Genomic DNA, 19,883 nt, shown 5'->3' with positions numbered 1-19,883 from the left:
TCTTTGAAGAGAACCTATGACCATGTCATACACTTCTGTGCATTTCCTACATCATCAGACATAATATCTCTTGCAGGCAATGGGTGCTTATTAGTTGACACATTGTTGATACATTGATTAATATGATCCTGAGAAAGCCTCTTGACCTTTTTGTTGTTTCCAGGAAAAGTCTCTTGCTGAAGGCACAATTTGAGCTGAGTCATAAAGGAAACTAGGAAGTAAAAGTGAAGAAGGACAATATTCCAGGCAGGGAGAACAAACTGAAAAGACACAGAATTGAGAAATGAAGGCTTATGTGACAGGAATAGCAAAAAAGCCAGTATTGCAGAGCCGTGTAATTCCTGGAAAGGAGTAAAGGATAAGAAAACTGGAAAGATAGGAGAGAAACATCTTATGAGAGATTCTAAAAGCCAAAGAAATATATGATAAGGTCTTCAACTAGGAAGGTAGCAATATGAATTGAAAATTTTTCATGTCTTATTTTATTTTGTCCCAGGAGATAGAAGTATGTGTGTTGCCTCTCTTCTTTTTTTATTATGTCTAGAAACTATACTTTTCTTTCTTTTTTTATTAATTTTATAATTATAACTTTTTTTTTGCCACAACATTATTCCTTGTACTCCCTTCTGTTCCAAATTTTTCCCCTCCTTCCCTCCACTCCCTCCCCTAGATGGCAGGCATTCCCATACATATTAAATATGTTATAGTATTTCCTAGGTACAATATATATGTGCAGAACCGAATTTTGTTGTTGTTGCAAAGGAAGAATTGGATTTGGAAGGTAAAAATAATCTGGGGAGAAAAACAAAAAAATGCTAACAGTTTACACTCATTTCCCAGTGTTCCTTTTCTGGGTGTAGCTGATTCTGTCCATCATTGATAATTGGAATTGGATTAGCTCTTCTCTATTTTGAAGATATCCACTTCCATCAGAATACATCCTCATACAGTATCATTGTTGAAGTGTATAATGATCTCCTAGTTCTGCTCGTTTCACTCAGCATCAGTTGATGTAAGTCTCTCCAAGCCTCTCTGTATTCATCCTGTTGGTCATTTCTTACAGAATAATATTCCATAATATTCATATACCATAATTTACCTAACCATTCTCCAATTAATGGACATCCATTCATTTTCCAGTTTCTAGCCACTATGAAAAGGGCTGCCACAAACATTTTGGCACATACAGGTCCCTTTCCCTTCTTTAGTATCTCTTTGGGATATAACCCCAGTAGTAGCACTTCTGGATCAAAGGGTATGAACAGTTTGATAACTTTTTGGGCATAATTCCAGATTGCTCTTCAAAATGGTTGGATTCTTTCACAACTCCACCAACAATGCATCAGTGTCCCAGTTTTTCCACATCCCCACCAACATTCATCATTATTTGTTCCTGTCATCTTAGCCAATCTGACAGGTGTGTAATGATATCTCAGAGTTGTCTTAATTTGCATTTCTCTGATCAATAGTGATTTGGAACACTTCTTCATATGAGTGGAAATAGTTTTAATTTCATCATCTGAAAATTGTCTGTTCATATCCTTTGACCATTTATGAATTGGAGAGTGGTTTGATTTCTTATAAATTAGAGTCAATTCTCTGTATATTTTGGAGATGAGACCTTTATCAGAACTTTTAACTATAAAAATGTTTTCCCAATTTATTACTTCTCTTCTAATCATGTTTGCATTAGTTTTGTTTGTACAAAAGGTTTTTTTAATTTGATGTAATCAATATTTTCTATTTTGTGATCAATAATGATCTCTAGTTCTCCTTTGATCAAAAATTCCTTCCTCCTCACAAGTCTGAGAGGTAAACTATCCTATGTTCCTCTAATTTATTTATGATCTCGTTTTTGTGCCTAAATCATGGACCCATTTTGATCTTATCCTAGTATGTGGTGTTAAATGTGGGGTCATGCCTAGTTTCTGCCATACTAATTTCCAGTTTTCCCAGCAGTTTTTGTCAAATAATGAATTCTTATCCCAAAAGTTGGAATCTTTCGGTTTGTCAAACACTAGATTGCTATTTTTATTCACTATCTTGCCCTGTGAACCTAACCTATTCCACTGATCAACTAGTCTATTTCTTAGCCAATACCAGATGGTTTTGGTGACTATTGCTTTATAATATAGTTCTAGATCAGGCACAGCTAGACCACTTTCATTTGATTTTTTTTTTCATTACTTCCCTTGAAATTCTCGACCTTTTGTTGTTCCATATGAATTTTGTTGTTATTTTTTCTAGGTCATTAAAATAGTTTCTTGGGAGTCTGATTGGTATAGCACTAAATAAATAGATTAGTTTAGGGAGTATTATCATCTTGATTCTATTCGCTTGGCCTATCCAAGAGCACTTAATGTCTTTCCAATTATTTAAATTTGACTTTATTTTTGTGGCAAGTATTTTGTAATTTTGCTCATATAATTCCTGACTTTCCTTTGGTAGATGTATTCCCAAATATTTTATACATTGACCGTTATTTTGAATGGAATTTCTCTTTGTATCTCTTGCTGTTGGATTGTGTTGGTAATGTATAAAAATGCTGAGGATTTATGTGGATTTATTTTGTATCCTGACAACTTTGCTAAAGTTCTGAATTATTTCTAATAGCTTTTTAGCAGAGTCTTTGGGGTTCTCTAAATATACCATCATGTCATCTGCAAAAAGTGATAATTTGATTTCCTCATAACCTACTCTAATTCCTTAAATCTCTTTCTCGGCTCTTATTGCTGAGGCTAGCGTTTCTAGTACAATATTGAATAGTAATGGTGATAATGGGCATCCTTGTTTCACTCCTAATCTGACTGGGAAAGGTTCCAGTTCATCGCCATTACATATGATGTTTACTGATGGTTTTAAATATATGCTCCTTATTATTTTAAGGAATAGTCTTATTATTCCTATACTCTTAGGTGTTTTTAGTAGGAATGGATATTGGATTTTATCAAATGCTTTTTCTGCATCTATTGAGATGATCATATGGTTTTTGTTAATTTGGTTATTTATATAGTTGATTATGCTAAAAGTTTTCCTAATATTGAACCAGCCCTGCATTCCTGGCATAAATCCCACTATGTCATAGTGTATTATCCTGGGGATGATTTTCTGTAGTCTTTTTGCTAATATTTTAAGATTTTAGCATCAATGTTCATTAGGGAGATTGGTCTATAACTTTTTTTCTCCATTTTCAGCCTACCTGGTTTAGGTATCAGTACCATGTCTGTGTCATAAAAGGAATTTGGTAGGACTCCTTCAATCCGTACTTTCTAAAATAGTTTATATAGCATTGGAGTTAGTTGTTCTTTAAATGTTTGGTAGAATTCGCATGTAAATCCATTTGGTCCTGGGGATTTTTTCTTAGGAAGTTGGTTAATAGCTTGTTCTATTTCTTTTTCTGACATGTCATTTTCTTGGATGAAGTTATTAATTATACGTATAATTTGTTGTTTTACCCAATCATTCTTTAGTATAAGATTATTTAATTTCCAATTATTTTTTGGTCTATTTTCCCCTGGCTTTTTATTAAATGTAATTTTCATTGCGTTGTGGTCTGAAAAGGATGCATTTACTATTTCTGCCTCACTGAATTTGTTTTTGAGGTTTTTATGTCTAGTATATGATCAATTTTTGTATACGTTCCATGAACTGCTGAGAAGAAAGTGTACTCCTTTCTATCTCCATTTAGCTTTCACCAAAGATCTATCATATCAAACTTTTCTAGTATTCTATTTACCTCTTTGACTTCTTTCTTATTTATTTTGTGGTTTGATTTATCTAATTCTGAGAGTGCAAGGTTGAGATCTCCCACTATTATAGTTTTGCTGTTTATTTATTTCTTTTTGCAGCTCTCCTAATTTCTCTTTTAAGAATTTAGATGTTGCACCACTTGGTGCATATATGTTTAATAGTGATACTGCTTCATTATCTATGCTACCTTTTAGCAGGATATAATGCCCTTCCTTATCTCTTTTAATTAGATCAATTTTTGTTTTTGCTTGATCTGAAATGAGGATGGCTGCCCCTGCTTTTTTGGCTTCACCTGAAGCATAGTAGATTCTGCTCCATCCTTTTACCTTTATTTTGAATGTATCACCCTGTTTCAGGTGTGTTTCCTGTAAACAACATATAGTAGGATTCTGGCTTTTAATCCAGTCTGCTAACTGCTTCCTCTTTATGAAGGAGTATACCCCATTCACATTTATGGTTAGAATGACTAATTCTATTTTGCTTGCCATCCCAATAAACCCTGCTTATGCTTTTCTCCCTTCCTTCCCTCTTACCTCCCTACCCAGTATTAAACTTGTGAACACCATTTGCTTTTCACAGGCCTCCCTTTTTAGTATCCCTCCCCCACCTTAAAGTTCCTCTCCCTATTTTACCCCTTTTTCTCACAATTTCTGTATTCCTTTCCCCTTAGCTTACTCCTTCCCTCTCACTTTTCAATGAAGTAGAAGAAGTTTCACCATAAATCGAATATGTCTATTGATACACACTATGTTCATTCCCCTTCTTTCTTTCTTTCAGATATAATAGGTTACCTTTGCCTCTTCATGAGACGTAGTACCACCACTTTACCCTTTTTTATGACATAATTTCCTTTCCACATCTAGTTTCTAAGACAAATTATACATGAGTTCTTTACATATCTTTGTGGCAGAAATATAGTTCTCAAGATTTCTTTTTACCTTTTTAGAAATCTCTTGAGTTCTGTATTTGAAGATCAAACATTTTGAGTAGATCTGTTTTTTTCATTGAGAATAGATGGAATTCATTTATTTCATTAAATGTCCATCTTCTTATATGAAAAATGAATCTCATTTTTGCTGGGTAAGTTATTCTTGGTTGCATACCAAGTTCCTTAGCCTTTCAGAATATCATGCTCCAGGCCCTTCATTCTTTTAATGTGGATGCTGCTAGATCCTGGGTTATTCTTATTGTGGCTCCTCCATATCTGAATTTCTTTTTTCTAGCAGGTTCCAATATTTTTTCCTTCGTCTGATGGTTCTTGATGGTTCTTGAGGCCACTATATTTCTTGGAGTTTTGATTTAAAGGTCCCTTTCAGTAGGTGATTGATGAATTTTTTTTACCCTCTGTTTCCAAAACGTCTGGGCAGTTCTCTTTGATAATTTCTTGTAAAATAGTGTCCAGGCTCTTTTTTTTCCTCACATCTTTTAGGGAGTCTGATTATTCTCAAATTGTCTCATTTGGATCTGTTTTCCAGGTCTATTGTCTTTCCAATAAGGTACTTGACATTCTTTTCTTTTTTTTTTCTTTTTTTTTTAACTTTTTATTTTCAAAACATATGCACAAATAATTTTTCAACATTGAACCCCGTATAGCCTTGTTTCAGCTTTTCCCCTCCTTCGCCTCATCCCCTCCCCTAGATGGCATGCGATCCATGTGTTATACATGTTAAAATATGTTAAATCCAATATGTGTAAACATTTATACAATTCTCTTATTGCACAAGAAAAATCAGACCAAAAAGGAAAGAACATAAGTAAACAAAATGCAAGCAAACAACATCAAAAAAGTGAGATGAGAAGATAATGACAAATGTTGGAGGGGATGTGGGAAAACTGGGCCTGATACATTATTGGTGGAATTATGAACAAATCCAACCATTTTGGAGAGAAATTCAGAACTATGTTTCTATTGGGCTTGTATGCCAAAGAGAACCTTAAAGCAGGGACAGGGACCCATATTTGCAAAATGTTTGTGGCAGCACTTTTTGTAGTGGTTAGAAACTGGAAACTAAGTGGATGCCCATCTACTGGAGAATAGGTGAATAAATCATGGTCTATGAATGTTATGGAATATTATTGTTCTGTAAGAAATGATCAGCAGGATGATTTCAGAAAGGCCTGGAGAGACTTACATGAACTGATATTAAATGAAATGAGCAGAACCAGTTAAGATCATTATACATAGCAACAAGATTATATGAAGATAAATTCGGATGGACGTGGCTCTCTTCAACAATGACATGATTGAGACCAATTGTAATGATCTTGTCATGATAGAAACGACCTATACCCAGAGAGAGGGCTGTGAGGACTGAGTGTGGATCACAACATAACATTCTCACTGTTTCTGATGTTTGAGAAGTATGAGAATGTTTTCTCAATTTCAGTACATTGAAAGTTTGGATTTCAATTATATTCTATTTCAACATCAGTACATTCAAAGTCTTTCCCTCCAGTATGAATTCATGTCTTTTAAAGTTTCTCTACCACTTGAAAGTTTTTCCACATTCCTTGCTTTGTTAGTTTCTCTTCAATATGAATTCTCTTAAATAAATTAAGGTTTCACATTTTAAACATTCATCACATTTATAGTTTCATATTAGTATGGGTTTTCTTATGTCTATTCAGATGTCCCTTATCATTGAAGGCTTTTCTACATTCATTACATTCATAAGGTTTCTCTCCAGTATGAATTTTCTTATGTCTATTAAGGCCTCCTTTCTCCCTGAAGGCTTTTCCACATTCATTACACTCATAAGATTTCTCTCCAGTATGAATTCTCTGATAAGAAATAAGGCTTCCCTTCTGCCTGAAGACTTTTCCACATTCATTACATTTATAGGGCTTCTGTCCAGTATGAATTCTTTGATGTGAATAAAAGCTTCCCAGAAATCTGAAGGCTCTTCCACATTCATTACATTTATAGGGTTTTTCACCGGAATGAATTTTCTCATGTCTATTAAGGGATCCCTTGTCACTGAAGGTTTTTCCACATTCTTTGCATTTATGGAGTTTCTCTCTAGGATGAATTTTTTCATGTCTATGAAAAAAAATTTTTTTTGCATGTGAAGGCTATTCCACATTCTTGACATTTATATGGTTTTACTGCAGTATGGATTTTTTTGTGTCTATTAAAGTTTCGCTTAAGGTTGAAGACTTTCCCACATTCATTACATTTATAAAGTTTCTCTTTAGTAGGAATTCTCTTATGTTGACAAACATATCTCTGACTTGAAGTTCTCCTACCTTTATTACATTGGTTTATAGGCTTTTCTTCCAGACTTTTCTGTAGAACAGCAAGGTCTGAATTGTAGCTGGAAGCCTTAACACATTCACCAAATTCATGAGATTTCACTCCAGTATGAATTCCTCCGTGTACACTAAGGCATGAATTGATGTGGAAAATTTCACCACATTCATTAATTCTATGAGGTTCTCCTTGAGAACACACTCTATAGTAATGATTAAGTTCTGAGTCATAACTATAAAACTTCTTGTATTTTTTAAACTTACAAAGGTCAAGCATGGAAACTCTACTAGATGAAGTTTTGCTGTGCTGAACTACTATCTTCATGGACAGTGTTTCTGGGTTGTTTATCTGCCTTTTTAATCCAGTTTCATGATTCCAATTTTCTCCCAATTTACAATCCCAGAAAAGCATCCTTTATGATTCTCTCTCTGGACGTCTCTCTGCTAGTAATGCATTGTTTTGGAGTTGACTCCTTGACTTCACGTTCTCTTTTTTCAACAGGGTAATCCTCAAAAATACATCTGGGGTCTTCTTCCGCTGATAGCCAGGGGGCTTCATGTCTCTCCAGATGAGAAATCACAGCTGGTTTAGTTACTGGAAGCCCAAGAGAGACAAAGTACTCATAGTTCTCCAGCATCACATCCCTGTACATGATTTTCTGGCCAGGATCCAAATAGCTCCATTCCTCCTGGGTGAATTCCACAGCAATATCTTGGAATGTCAATACCTTCTGAAACATTGCAGGATCTTAGCTTCAAAGATGAAAGAGACTTCAGAAATCACCTACATAGCAGGGTAGGGATGAAGGGAGGGAGACATTTGGATCTCAAAATACCTATTCGAAGGTCACAGAGACTTCTTGAGCTTATGCTCTAGTTAGTCGAGCTGCCGAGTGTAAGGCCTCCCGTCCAGGGCCTCACGTTGGATGCCAAAATGTAGTGTCCTTTCTAGAGCCCCCAAATTGGGGTGACAAAATATACTATTCTTCCTAGAGCTCCCATCCTGGGGAGCCAAAACCTACCATCTAGACTAGCTCTCTGGGAGATCTCGAGAGCAGCCAGAGTCCTTGGTCTTAGTGGAGGAGGTAGGAGGCAGGAGAGCCACCAGGAGCATGGTCAAAGATGGAGTCACTTGACATTTTTTTCAATTGTTTCGTTTTTCTGGTTTTGCTTTACTACTTCCTGGTTTCTCCTTGAGTCATTCATTTCTACTTATTTGAGTCTAATTTTCAATGATGTATTTTCTTCACTCACTTTTTTTATATCTTTTTGTAATTGTCCAATTGAGTTTTTATCTTCTATGGAATTTTTTTCCATTTCATCAATTTTATTTTCAGAAAGCTGTTTTCTTTTTCCAACTCACTAATTTTATTTCTCAATGATTTGATTTCTTTATCCACTCTGTCTTTAAATACGTGGGATGACTTCCCCAGATTCTCTTGCCAAGCTTCCCTTTCCTTTTCCCATTTCTCTTCTAGCTCTCTTGTGAGAGCCTTTTTGATTTCCTCTATGAGTGTCTTATATATTGAGGAGCAGATCATATCTTCCTTAGAGGATTCCTCTGGAGACAATCTGCTTTTAGTCTCCTCAGTGTTTGAAGTCTGCTCTCTCTCCATACAGAAGCTGTCAATGGTTAGAGCCCTTTTAAATTTTTTGTTCATTTTGTCAGAGCGGGAATGAAAGAAAACAAATTGACAAGAGAAACAATTGGTCTGTTTTTTGGGGGGAATGGGGCTGGATGGTGTTACTGGGCTACCCGACAGACTGTGGGAGACAGCAGCAAGGCACTAACAGGACAGCAATGGCTATGCTGCGTCTGTGCTCTGAGGCTCTGAGAATGTGCTGAGTCATTCCGAGTGAGTGTGGGGATGGCTGGGTCCAAGAAGTGCTAGCTTTCCGGGGTTTTATTCTTTACCTCCAGTGTTTACACCTTCTCTGCTGGTCCTGGCTTGCTGCCAAGATGGAGTATCCACTCTGGGGTAAACCTCCTTTAGCAGAAACGGAAGAGATCACACCCCTCCCCCCTCGGGTCTGAGCAGTGTGAGCTGCCTGCCTTGCTCTTGCTGCTTGCCCTCAATCTGCACCCAGTCTGTTCATTCCCTACCCCACGCAAACACAGACCTCCTCTGACAAATTTCAAGGATGTCTTGTTGGTGATTGTTTGTGGGTTTCTTTTCCGGTCAAGCATTTATTCCGAGGCTTGTCATGAAGTAAGTCCTGAGAGAAAATGCAGAGCTCAAGCAGCTGTCTGCCTCCATGCCACCATCTTGGCCAGAAGTCTGTGTTGCCTCTCTTCAAAAGCTAAGCAGCAAAATAGTTCTGGAATCGTTCTGATATAAAACATCAGTGACTGGCCAGAAATGGGATGAGCAATAGAAAGCTTCAGGCCATGAGTTTATTAACTACACTTTGAAAAGTGAAAGCATTTATAAATGTTCCCCAAAAAGTAAAACAAGCTCACCTTTCCTTGGAGATAGTAGTGATAGCTGACTTTGTGCGTATCCATGAACAGGCTCAAAAAATTGAGATAAATTTGCATGTTATAATTGTTGCTATTGCAAAAGATAATAACCATTTCTAGAAATATTATTTTATTCTTTTTAATGTTAGAGCCTTTCAGATATCACAAAGTAAGAAACTTATTAATAACCTATCATCCTGGAATCACACATTTTGCTTTATTCACTCAACATTAACAGAATTAAAGTGGCAGAAAGCAAACAGTTTTTTTTCTTCTTTTTTCCCTAAGGTGACAAATCACATTTTATACTGCACTATCATCTAGGGATGATAATGACAACAGTAAGAATAAACTCACCACAAATTTCATAATTTTTTATGAACTGAAATGATCTCCAGTATCCTTAAGAGAGGTCCCTTAGAGCTTCAAGTACATGAACTGAGACATACCTCAATGAAGTTAATGACAATAATTTAAAAATTTTACATGCCACTGGTTCCTCCTTTGTCTTCCTCAATTATAAAGGAACCAACCTCTCTTATTGCTTCTGACTCATAAAGACTATCATGAAATATCAAGTTGACCAAGCTGAAAGTTATCTACTATAAGGAATGATCTTATTGAGATTTTTTTTCTTAAAGTAGCATAACTGTCTTCACCCGGTGATTAGAGGAATCATCATTGTAAAAGCATAGATGAAAATTTTCTCTTTTGCCTTTTAAAAAGCAAAAATCTCTGCACTTTCTCTCTGAGTTGGGAGTTAGTGATTTAGCTTTGATATCCTCACTCATCTTATCAATGACATTTGTATCTTGAAGAATGTCTTCTGCTTGAAAAATCAGATATGACAGTGGTTTCACTTCTATATAAAAAGAGGTTTCTAGATGCATTATAAAACACAAGGCAGTGGATAGCACAAGATACCAAACTGTGGTGCAAAATATTGAACACTCACATGTTGTCATTGACACGGTGTCTCCATTCCTCCCTTTTGAGTTCCTCCTGGGCATCTCTTACTGAATTGATTGATGTGGCCACCCGCAAGGTTGGCTGCAAAGGCTTGTAGCGCTGCTGCAATACTTCAGCGATATCTCGGAAGGGCCCCTGACAGGTACAGGATAAGGTCAGTATTTTATTGGGGTGGGTTTCTTTTGACGTATTATTGATGATCAAGGATAGAGAGTGTCTGGGAAGAACAAGTTTTTCTTAGCTAAATAATTAATAAAATCAATGGCTTTTTATACAAATAAGGAAAAAAAAAACATGAAGGCTGATGTACTTTCTTACAACTATGAAGAATGTGCTCATTGCTTCAATATGGAAATGGCCATTTCTCAGAAAAAAACAATGCTGAAACAAGATGGAATTGTTGAATTCACTTAGTCCCATAGTAACAAAAGTTCTTGTTGAATGGCTTTATAAGGCTTTATTTTTTTTTTAATTTAAAGAGACATTATTTCTTTTAATTACATAAATATTTCTCTTACTTTTATTCAATAAATTATTCAAAAAAAAATTCTGAGTAAGACCTTCAAAAATCCCTCTCATAAATGGCCAAAAGACAAAACATGTGGATTTTTCATTAGCTGAAAGCTTTAGAGGCCAAACTCAAATCTTGCCATTATCTGATAACATGCAGAAATCTATTAGGATCATAATTTCTCAATAATTTTACAAATTCTTAATGGAAAATTTATGGCTATATTGTTTAATAACTTAGATCATTAACCATTTCATTATACACATACATACACACATGCACACATATACATAAACAAAGGAAAAGCTTGCTCTATATTTAAAGATGACTTATTCTATATCTTATTTTAAGTAGCAGTAGTAGTAATAATTATAATAATAAAATAAAAGCAATTGATACAAATTCACTTATATAATTAGTACTACATTGAGCTCAATACAAGTAAGTGGCAACTCAAGATTTTGCAGTGTCACTAATTACATCTTGTTTTTCCTCCTCTTTTCTTCCTTCCCCCCAAGCATTATTATTGTTCTATGAGAGAAGTAGTAAAGCCTTCTGAAAATATGAATGGACAAAGAATTCTAATCATGTTCCTTATTCTTAAAGATCTCCTCTTTAAATAGGTTATCACTAACAAGTCACAGCTGGAGTTACTGCAAGCACTGAGTGAAGACTGTGGGGCTAATAAAAAGAAATGATTCACGCCTCATTTATGTTCACTTATGTTTTACATTAATAGAAACCAATAATAGGAACCAGTTACCATAAAAGTCATGGACCGTAAATAACACAAATGGCAAATAAGTATCATCTAGTACTTTTCACAGCTGGACAGGAGGATTGCTATATTTGAAAGTAGTTAATGGATTTGTATAGGAACTTTACTTTTTAAAGATACAGCAACATGATTTCATGTCTCTTTCTAGAAGAATTCAGGAACCAAATATCCTTATTTTTGTGTTTTTACAAGCTCTTACTTTTCTCAGTTCTAGAAAATATATGGGAAGGCTGATATTATAGAAAAACCTTTGAAAATAGAAGGAAAAAGTTTTCCCAAGAAGAAAATGTAATAGAAAACTGACAAGCCACTTGTCAAAGATATCAATATTATTTTATTCAACAGTTGCCATATTGCTCAGAATTAGATATAAAACATAATTTTCTTTAAAATACTTAAATAATCTTGATCTAAGAAAATGACTTAATGTGATGAGCAAAAATTAACTGCCAAGTGATATATAATGTGTTATTAAAGGATCATGGATGTTCTTCTGAAGAAAATTAAAATATCAACATAGATTTTGAACATGTCTCATTCATCATACATTTTGCAGTATAGTTTTTCTTACAGAGAAATGTACCACCTTCTCAGCATCAATCAATTTTAAAAAGGATCGCTTCCTCTCACCCTGTTTTAAAGGAGGTTGGGTTAGTATGCAACTAAATCTGGAGCACTCAAATAAAACTGCATTCATATTCTAATAAAGCAACAAAGTTAAGTTTTGGCCCACCTGTTATTTATAGTCTTTGCTACAAATAGCTGGCCTACTTCTATTAAATTATGGTTATTCCAATATATTACAGGTTTAGGTAGAAGCAATGTGCATGCTCTTATTAATGTCCTTTAATGAAAAGATGACTAATTTCATTATTATCTGTACTTTTGTTAGATTGTAATTCTATTTAATACAGTAATAAAAAGATAAATATATCAGATGCATTAGCATTTTTATATACATTATCTTACTATGTAGTTCTTACCTATAAAATATGAAATACCAATGTTCTTATGAGAAAACTTATGGATAGCTAATTCTTCTACTTTTAAAGAGCTATAAATCTCATAATCATTTAAACACTAGCTATAAGAACTAAGAACATTTTGATTATTTAAAAAAGTATTTTAATAATAAGAATACTTATTATAGTGTGTGATAGTGTGTGGAGAGAAAAAGTATATGCATTACTACCACTTTCTAGTTAACAGCTCAGACTCTGAATTCTTATGAGTTTTAACTTATAATTTCCCTCATTAACATCTTTAGAATATACATTACAGTACAAATGTCATCTGTCTGGCAAATTCATATGTGAGAAAGATAATCCAAGTACAGGAATTCTATTTAAGTTGATTTTTAAAAGAAAATAAAATAACTAATAAAAATATTTTATTGAGTTTAAAAGATATGAATTGAATTCATCCATCATATATAAATACTTGTTATGTGCCTGCTCCTGTAATGGATGCTGGAGATATAAAGCCTTCAAGGACTTTACATTATATACTTTTTTTTCTTTTCTTTTTTTTTTTCCTGAGGCTGGGGTTAAGTGACTTGCCCAGGGTCACACAACTAGGAAGTGTTAAGTGTCTGAGACCAGATTTGAACTCGAGTCCTCCTGAATTCAAGGCTGGTGCTCTATCTACTACACCACATTGCTGCTCCCTTACATTATAGTCTGAATGGTTTAAATACAATGAGGTGTAATTATTGTTGTTCTTCAAATGAACTCTATTGCTTTGGTTTTGTTTTTGAGAATTAGAATGAACTAATATATATAGGACTGGCATTCAAGTCAGAAAGCCCTGGGTCCAAGTTCCATTTATGACATATACTAGTTGACCAAGAGCAAATCACTTTATCTCTCAATTCCTCTGACTTGCCAATCTGTATAGATAGATGGGTTTCCCCTATGTCTATGAAATCATAGGTCTAGATCAAAAAAGCCTTCTAAGAAGTTCTAATGAAGTATGACTGTAAAATAATAGTTTATATTAATGTTTGCCAACAATCATGGTCTTCAAAAGGGTCCAGGGTCAAGACTTGTCACTACAAAAATAATCAAATAAATATTCAAGAAGTTTCAATGACAATTTCAAAAAGAACTTCTAAATATATATTTTATAATTGGTTATATCTATCAATCTATTGATATTGATATCTATCAACCTATCTATATTAATATTTACCTATAAATATATTGATATTGATATCTACCTCTGTCTCTATCTTTAATGTTATTTTGAAAAACAATGCAGTATAATTGTCTTCTTGGATCTCTATCTCCAATATTTCTCTAATTTTGTTATATATGTCCACTGAATTATACCATGAGATCAAATCTAATCCTATGAATGGGATATTGAAAAACAAAAACTCTCACAAAGCAGGAGATTGATTCTACCATAAATTAATCTAGTGGCTGGTCCTATTGCCACTTTCTTGAATACATTCTCCAGGGACAAGAGTTCTTCCCTTAAATCCTATTAACTTTCTCCATTAATATTCTAGTATCCTGACAAGTCTTTACATCAGTAATTTTAACTTTGTGAGTTTTGGGTCCTGACATCTGTTACCTGTTTGGAACTTAACTGATCACTAATCCTGTTCATTTGGCCTGATACTCAATCTTGCTTTATCTTCCATTTTCTTTTTTTTTTTTTTTTTTTTTTTTTGCTTTACCTGTCCTTTCCCCTTCAATGGATCTCCAAATATTGAATCTGCTTACCAGAGTCATATTCACTATTTATTTCTCCTGACTTCAGTCTGATCATATAGGTCTTCAACTTTTGATCCTGTCTTTCCTTGCTCTGCCATGCCTTGCCATAATCAATTTTTAGTTTTATTGAGGTATATATTCTTGTATGTTGTTTAAAATCAAATGTCACATTATTTTTTGAGTTACACTGGAAAACTTCTATATTCTTATAATATCGCTTTTTAAGAATTTAAATCAACTCTTAAAATTAATGAAATTTATAAAATTTTAGTAAGATTTTCTATATGTGCTTTTGTATAGTTATGTGTTATAATACAATATCCAAGTTGTATTATGCTTGGAAAGGACATCAGATAAATAAAATGGTTATATTGTGCTTACTTTATAACCTAAACATTGTTAAATATAGATGATATTGCATGAAAGTTAAACTACTACTCTGACTATGGTTATATTTAATTACCATTCTAACCACTTGGTAAATTATTTTAATTACTCTGTAATTAAAAAAATAACTGAGTAAATGTGTAAATTCTACCGAGTCACACTATTGAAGACATGCACTTGGTCAAACTATTCCTATAAATGATATGCAATAATAATTATTATATGGATTAATAAAGAATTTTTAAAATATATATTCACTTAGCTGAATCAGTGTTGGAAAGAGTTCTAGTGACAAAACTGATATTATTAATTTTAAAAATCTCCTTTCCAATAACTTACAAAACAATAGTAGAGCTGAGAGAATAAAAATAGAATCAAAAGTTGAATTATAAAGAGTTAAGAACCATGTTGCAAAACAATAAATGAAATAATCTTATGATCGTTTGAATACCATTTTTATATTATTGGCATTGAGCCAATCCGGATATCAAACTTTAACTTTTTCCTTTAGTTAGATCCTAGATGTAGGTACATGAGGAATGGTTTACAAAATGAAAAGTAAAATTAAGTATAATTTAATAGAAAATGCAAACTTTGAAAATAAGTTACAATAAGAAAAAATATCATTTTGACATTTCTAGAACCCAACTCACAGTATACTTAATGATTTTTGATAAAACAAAATTCCACTACAACACAATAATTTGGAAAGTCCTTTGTAAAAATATTTAGTTTAAAATTAAAATTTGATAATTTAAAATTAGCCAATCCTCTTAATATGTTGCAAAGACAATAAATACTGGTGACAATAAACATTAACAGAATTGTTAAAGAGCTATAAAGTACCTGGTATTGCTTCCTGTTAATGGGTGGTAAAATATCTGAACGTGGAAATGAACGCTTACTCGTGCAAGCAAGCCAGGAGGAAAGGTCTTCATAATCTGTCTGCTGAATTTGAGGGCTTGGGGGTGTCATTTGACATGCCCTCACTTTCCGTAACTCAAATTCCATTGGATCTGGATCTCGAAATGGTGAGTTGTATATTCCTGGACTCTAAAATGGAGAATATTGTTTTGATACTGTTATATATATTTGAACAAAAGATAACTATACTCTAAGACATATTAAAATATAGAGCTATGTTTTAAAGCTGTCTATTCTAACCTATATCTGTGTATAGTGTATATCTCCTACTTATGACTATTATTATATAAATTGTTACACCCTGGAATCAGTAATATACTGGTAAATGTTTAACAAATGACTTTCTGAAAGGGAAAATGTACACAACACATACTTTTAAATTTAATTCATATTATTGACAATTTCTGTATTATTTTTAAAAAGTCTAGACAATCAATATAACATTAAAGCCTGATTTACAGCATTTGATAATTCCTGAAGTGTGAATGCTAACAAAAAAATTAATAATAGGTTTACACAAACTAAGATGCCATATGTATTCTCAAAACCCTTTTTAATATCTGTTTTGCCTGACTTTATTATAAACTTGATAATAGAAGTTGTTTTATATTTTATACTTCCATTTCTATTCTTGAGCATAGTGCTTTGCACATAATAGCTACTTAATGTGTATTTGTTGATTATTTGTATTTGCAAAATAATGGACTGGAAAAGACTCTATCTAAACTGATCATTTCTAATCCCAATCATGTATTGAAACTATCAAACCATAATCATAAGCAAATCATTAGGTAGTAGTCATTCATATAGTCTATTTTTATATATAAACTATAGGGATGAGCATAATGCTGAGTGCCTAACAGTCAATGAATGCTTTTTAATTAAGTGTTCATTGCTTACCATTTTGACTATTTTTTAAAAATTGAAAATAGTATTTGGCTCTAATCCTCTGCAATCTGGTTTACAATCTCATCAATAAGCTAAAATTACTTTCTCCAATGTTACCAGTTATTTCTTAATTGCCAAATCTATGGCTTTTTCTCAGTCCTCATCTTTTTGCCCTCTATATAACCTTTGACATTATTGGTCATCTTTTCCAGAACATGCTCTTTTCTTTAGGATTTTATACTACTTTCTCCTGGTGTGCCCCAAGTAGGGAGGAATGGTAAATATTTAACAACCAGCTCTCGAAAAAATACCCTTGACATGCTTTTATGTTTATTCTACATAAATGACACTTTATAAAAAACAATCAACAAAATAATAAATTAAGCCATGATTTTTTTTCATGTTTGTTGATTTCTGATGTATAAATGTTCATGCTAAAAATTTAGCAATTGGCTTTGGAAGTCAGTTTGAATTAGCTACAGTATATCCTTGCCCCAGATCTCTACACTAGGCCTTCTTTTCTTATCACTATGTTTTCTCTTATTTGGCAATCTAATCATTTCCAATGGGTTCAATAATCTTCTCTGTGAAGCTGCTTCTCAGATCTATACAATCTGGCTCATATCACCAACTGCCTATTGAGCACCTCAAACAAGATTTCCATGAACATCTCAAACACAACAAATATCCAAAATAGAATACATCATCTTCCTTCCCCAAGCAACTCACTGGCCAGTTCTACTACTTAATAGCCTAAGAACTGGCTACTATATACCACTCCAGTATGGACCTTACTCTCCTTAGTAATCTAGATTGACATAGGGACACTAAAAAGTAAAGCCTAGAATGGAAATCTTGGAGTCTTTGATTGTATAAAAAAGAAAAAAAAGAGACTAGATTATTGAGGGGATGAATTGGGGTGAGAGTCTAGAGTAAACAGAAAGAAAAAAGTAGATAATGAAGAGAGTAAAAAAAATCTTTTTGTAAAGAGGTGCAAATATTTAATATATATATATATGTATACACATATATATGTGTGTATATATATGTGTGTATATATATATGTGTGTGTGTATATATATATATATATATATATATATGTATGTGTGTGTGTGTGTATATATATATAAAGAAGAGAAGCATAAGGAGAGGAAAATACAATCAACTTCACTTACTGAGAAGAAAAAAGAGCAGGTAATAATGTATCCTGACAAAACCAGGAAAGAGGAACAAATAAAGAAAACCCTAAAGGGAAAAGTATAACAAGAAGATGGGATCAGAGGAATGGGGATAAGAGTCAGTAGGAACAGAAAAAAAAAAAGTAAAATAACTGAAAGAGCATAATGCTGTGCCTATAGCAAAATGGGGGAAATAGAATTTGGTCTTCAAATTTGGAGACAGATGGAGGAAAATATAATGTCAACTCACAACTTTATGTGTTAATAGATTGAACAATCCAATAAAGCAAAAAATAATAAATTGAATAAATGTGGGGATAAAATGAGTTAAAAGAACTATGGCAAAATAATAAACACAGCACCACATGAAACTTCTTTTAAAAAAAAAAAATTTACAAGACTTCAGGGAATGAAGCCATGATGGCAGAATGAAACCAGGAAGCTGCTTGTGCTTTCTCAGTTTCCCTTGAAAACCAATGAAACAAAATCTGATGGAATGAAAACATTCTCTAGCTCAAGATAAATTAGAAAAACTGCAAAGAAAGGTCAGTCTCACTGGGATGAAAAGGGTGTTTATCCTAGCTCAGACAGTGTCTGGGGAAACCAGTGAGAGCATCTTAATCCTAACAGATCAGCAACTGAAAACTTCTGTCCTGGATCATTAGAGAAACAGACCAGTGAGGGAGTTTCCAGTCCCATTCAGAAGGCAAATTCTGGGAAGCTAGATAGATAGTTTTCTGGAAAGAGCAGATAAAGCTACTCCCCTGTAAACACAAGGGACCTCTGTGCTCAAAGTCAAGATTCAGAGCTGCATAGGAAGCTTAAAAAATGAAAAATTATAAAATATATATAGAGGGAAAAGAAAAGAAAATGAGCAAGAAAAAGAAAAGAGTCTTGACCACAGAAAGCTACCATGGTGATAGGGAAGATTAAAACATCAACTCAGATGAGGATAAAATATAAATTATAAAAATTAGAATGGATAAAATGGAGGCTAATGACCCTATGAGACAACAAGAATTCATCAAACAACTAAAAAGAATGAAAAAATGGGAAAAAAGTATAAAAGAACTCATTGGAAAATAGATTAAGAAGAGACAATTTAAAAATTATTGGTCTATCTGCAGAGAGCCTAAATTACATTCTTCAAGAGATCCTCAAGGAAAACTGCCCTAATATTATAGAAACAAAAGGGAAAATAATTGAAAGACTCTACCAATCACTTTTTGAAAGAGATTTCACACAAGGAAAACCCTAAGGAACATTGTTGCAAAATTCCAGAACTACAATCTCAAGAAAAAAAATATTGTAAGCTGCCCAACAAAAGCAATTCATATATTAAGGAGTAACAGTATCCAGAATCTGACAGATTCTATAATAAAGGATCCGAGGGCTTGAAATACCAAATTCCAAAAGGCAAAGGACCTGGAATTACAACCAAAAATTAATTACTCAGCAAGACTGAGCATCATCTTTCAAGGGCAGTGATGGATCTTCAATGAAGTAAGAGATTTTCCATCATTTCTATTGAAAAAAAAAAAATAGAATCCAAGAGAAAATTTAAATTTAAAACACAGGAACCAAGAGAAGTATAGGAAGGTAAACAAGGGGAAATACATATTATTTAAAGATTTACATTCCTAGATGGAAAAATGATATGCATCAATAATGATACTAAATGTATCATCTAACAAGTGGTAGAACACATAAATTCTTAGAGAAGACATTAAACCAGTTACAGAAAGAAATAAACAGCAAAACTATATTAGTGGGAGACTTCAACCTTCTCCTCAGAATCAGACAAATCTAACCACAAAATAAACAAGAAATAAATTAGATATGATAAATCTCTGGAAAAAATTGAATATAAACCAAAAATAATACACCTTTTTCTGAGCAATATATGGCACCTGCATAAAATAAATGACCATGTATCAGGTAAAAAAGAGCCTCACAATCAAAGGCAGAATAGGAAATGCTTCCTTTTCAGACCACGATGAAATAATAATTATATTCAATAAAGATAGATCAAAAACCGCTGGAAATTAAATAGTCTAAAGAAAGAGTG

The 19,883-nt window shown here is 33.3% G+C and overlaps 2 protein-coding genes across 3 annotated transcripts in view; both read right to left on the bottom strand.

The window, feature by feature from the left end:
* Positions 1-19,883, bottom strand: part of SPATA17 (spermatogenesis associated 17) — a 267,209-nt gene that overhangs the window by 67,304 nt on the left and 180,022 nt on the right. Inside the window, exons 7-8 of one of the 2 annotated variants that reach the window (XM_074309186.1) lie at positions 15,672-15,871; positions 10,416-10,564 (exon numbers count right to left, since the gene is read on the bottom strand). In XM_074309186.1, coding sequence (XP_074165287.1) covers positions 10,416-10,564; positions 15,672-15,871 — 349 coding nt within the window. Of the gene's footprint in view, positions 1-10,415; positions 10,565-15,671; positions 15,879-19,883 lie in introns of both variants that reach the window. The other variant, XM_074309185.1, reaches the window with a different exon arrangement.
* LOC141566654 (zinc finger protein 10-like) lies at positions 6,270-7,787 on the bottom strand. The gene is given in 4 exon segments (XM_074311501.1): positions 6,270-6,342; positions 6,344-6,802; positions 6,804-7,399; positions 7,401-7,787. Coding segments are annotated over 4 exon segments (1,467 nt in total). The 5' UTR covers positions 7,740-7,787.

The sequence above is a fragment of the Sminthopsis crassicaudata genome, chromosome 4 (assembly GCF_048593235.1).
Source record: "Sminthopsis crassicaudata isolate SCR6 chromosome 4, ASM4859323v1, whole genome shotgun sequence".
In the NCBI taxonomy this organism is placed as follows: domain Eukaryota; kingdom Metazoa; phylum Chordata; class Mammalia; order Dasyuromorphia; family Dasyuridae; genus Sminthopsis; species Sminthopsis crassicaudata.
The sequence above is the reverse complement of the archived record's forward strand: the minus strand, read 5'-3'. Positions and strand labels throughout refer to the sequence as shown.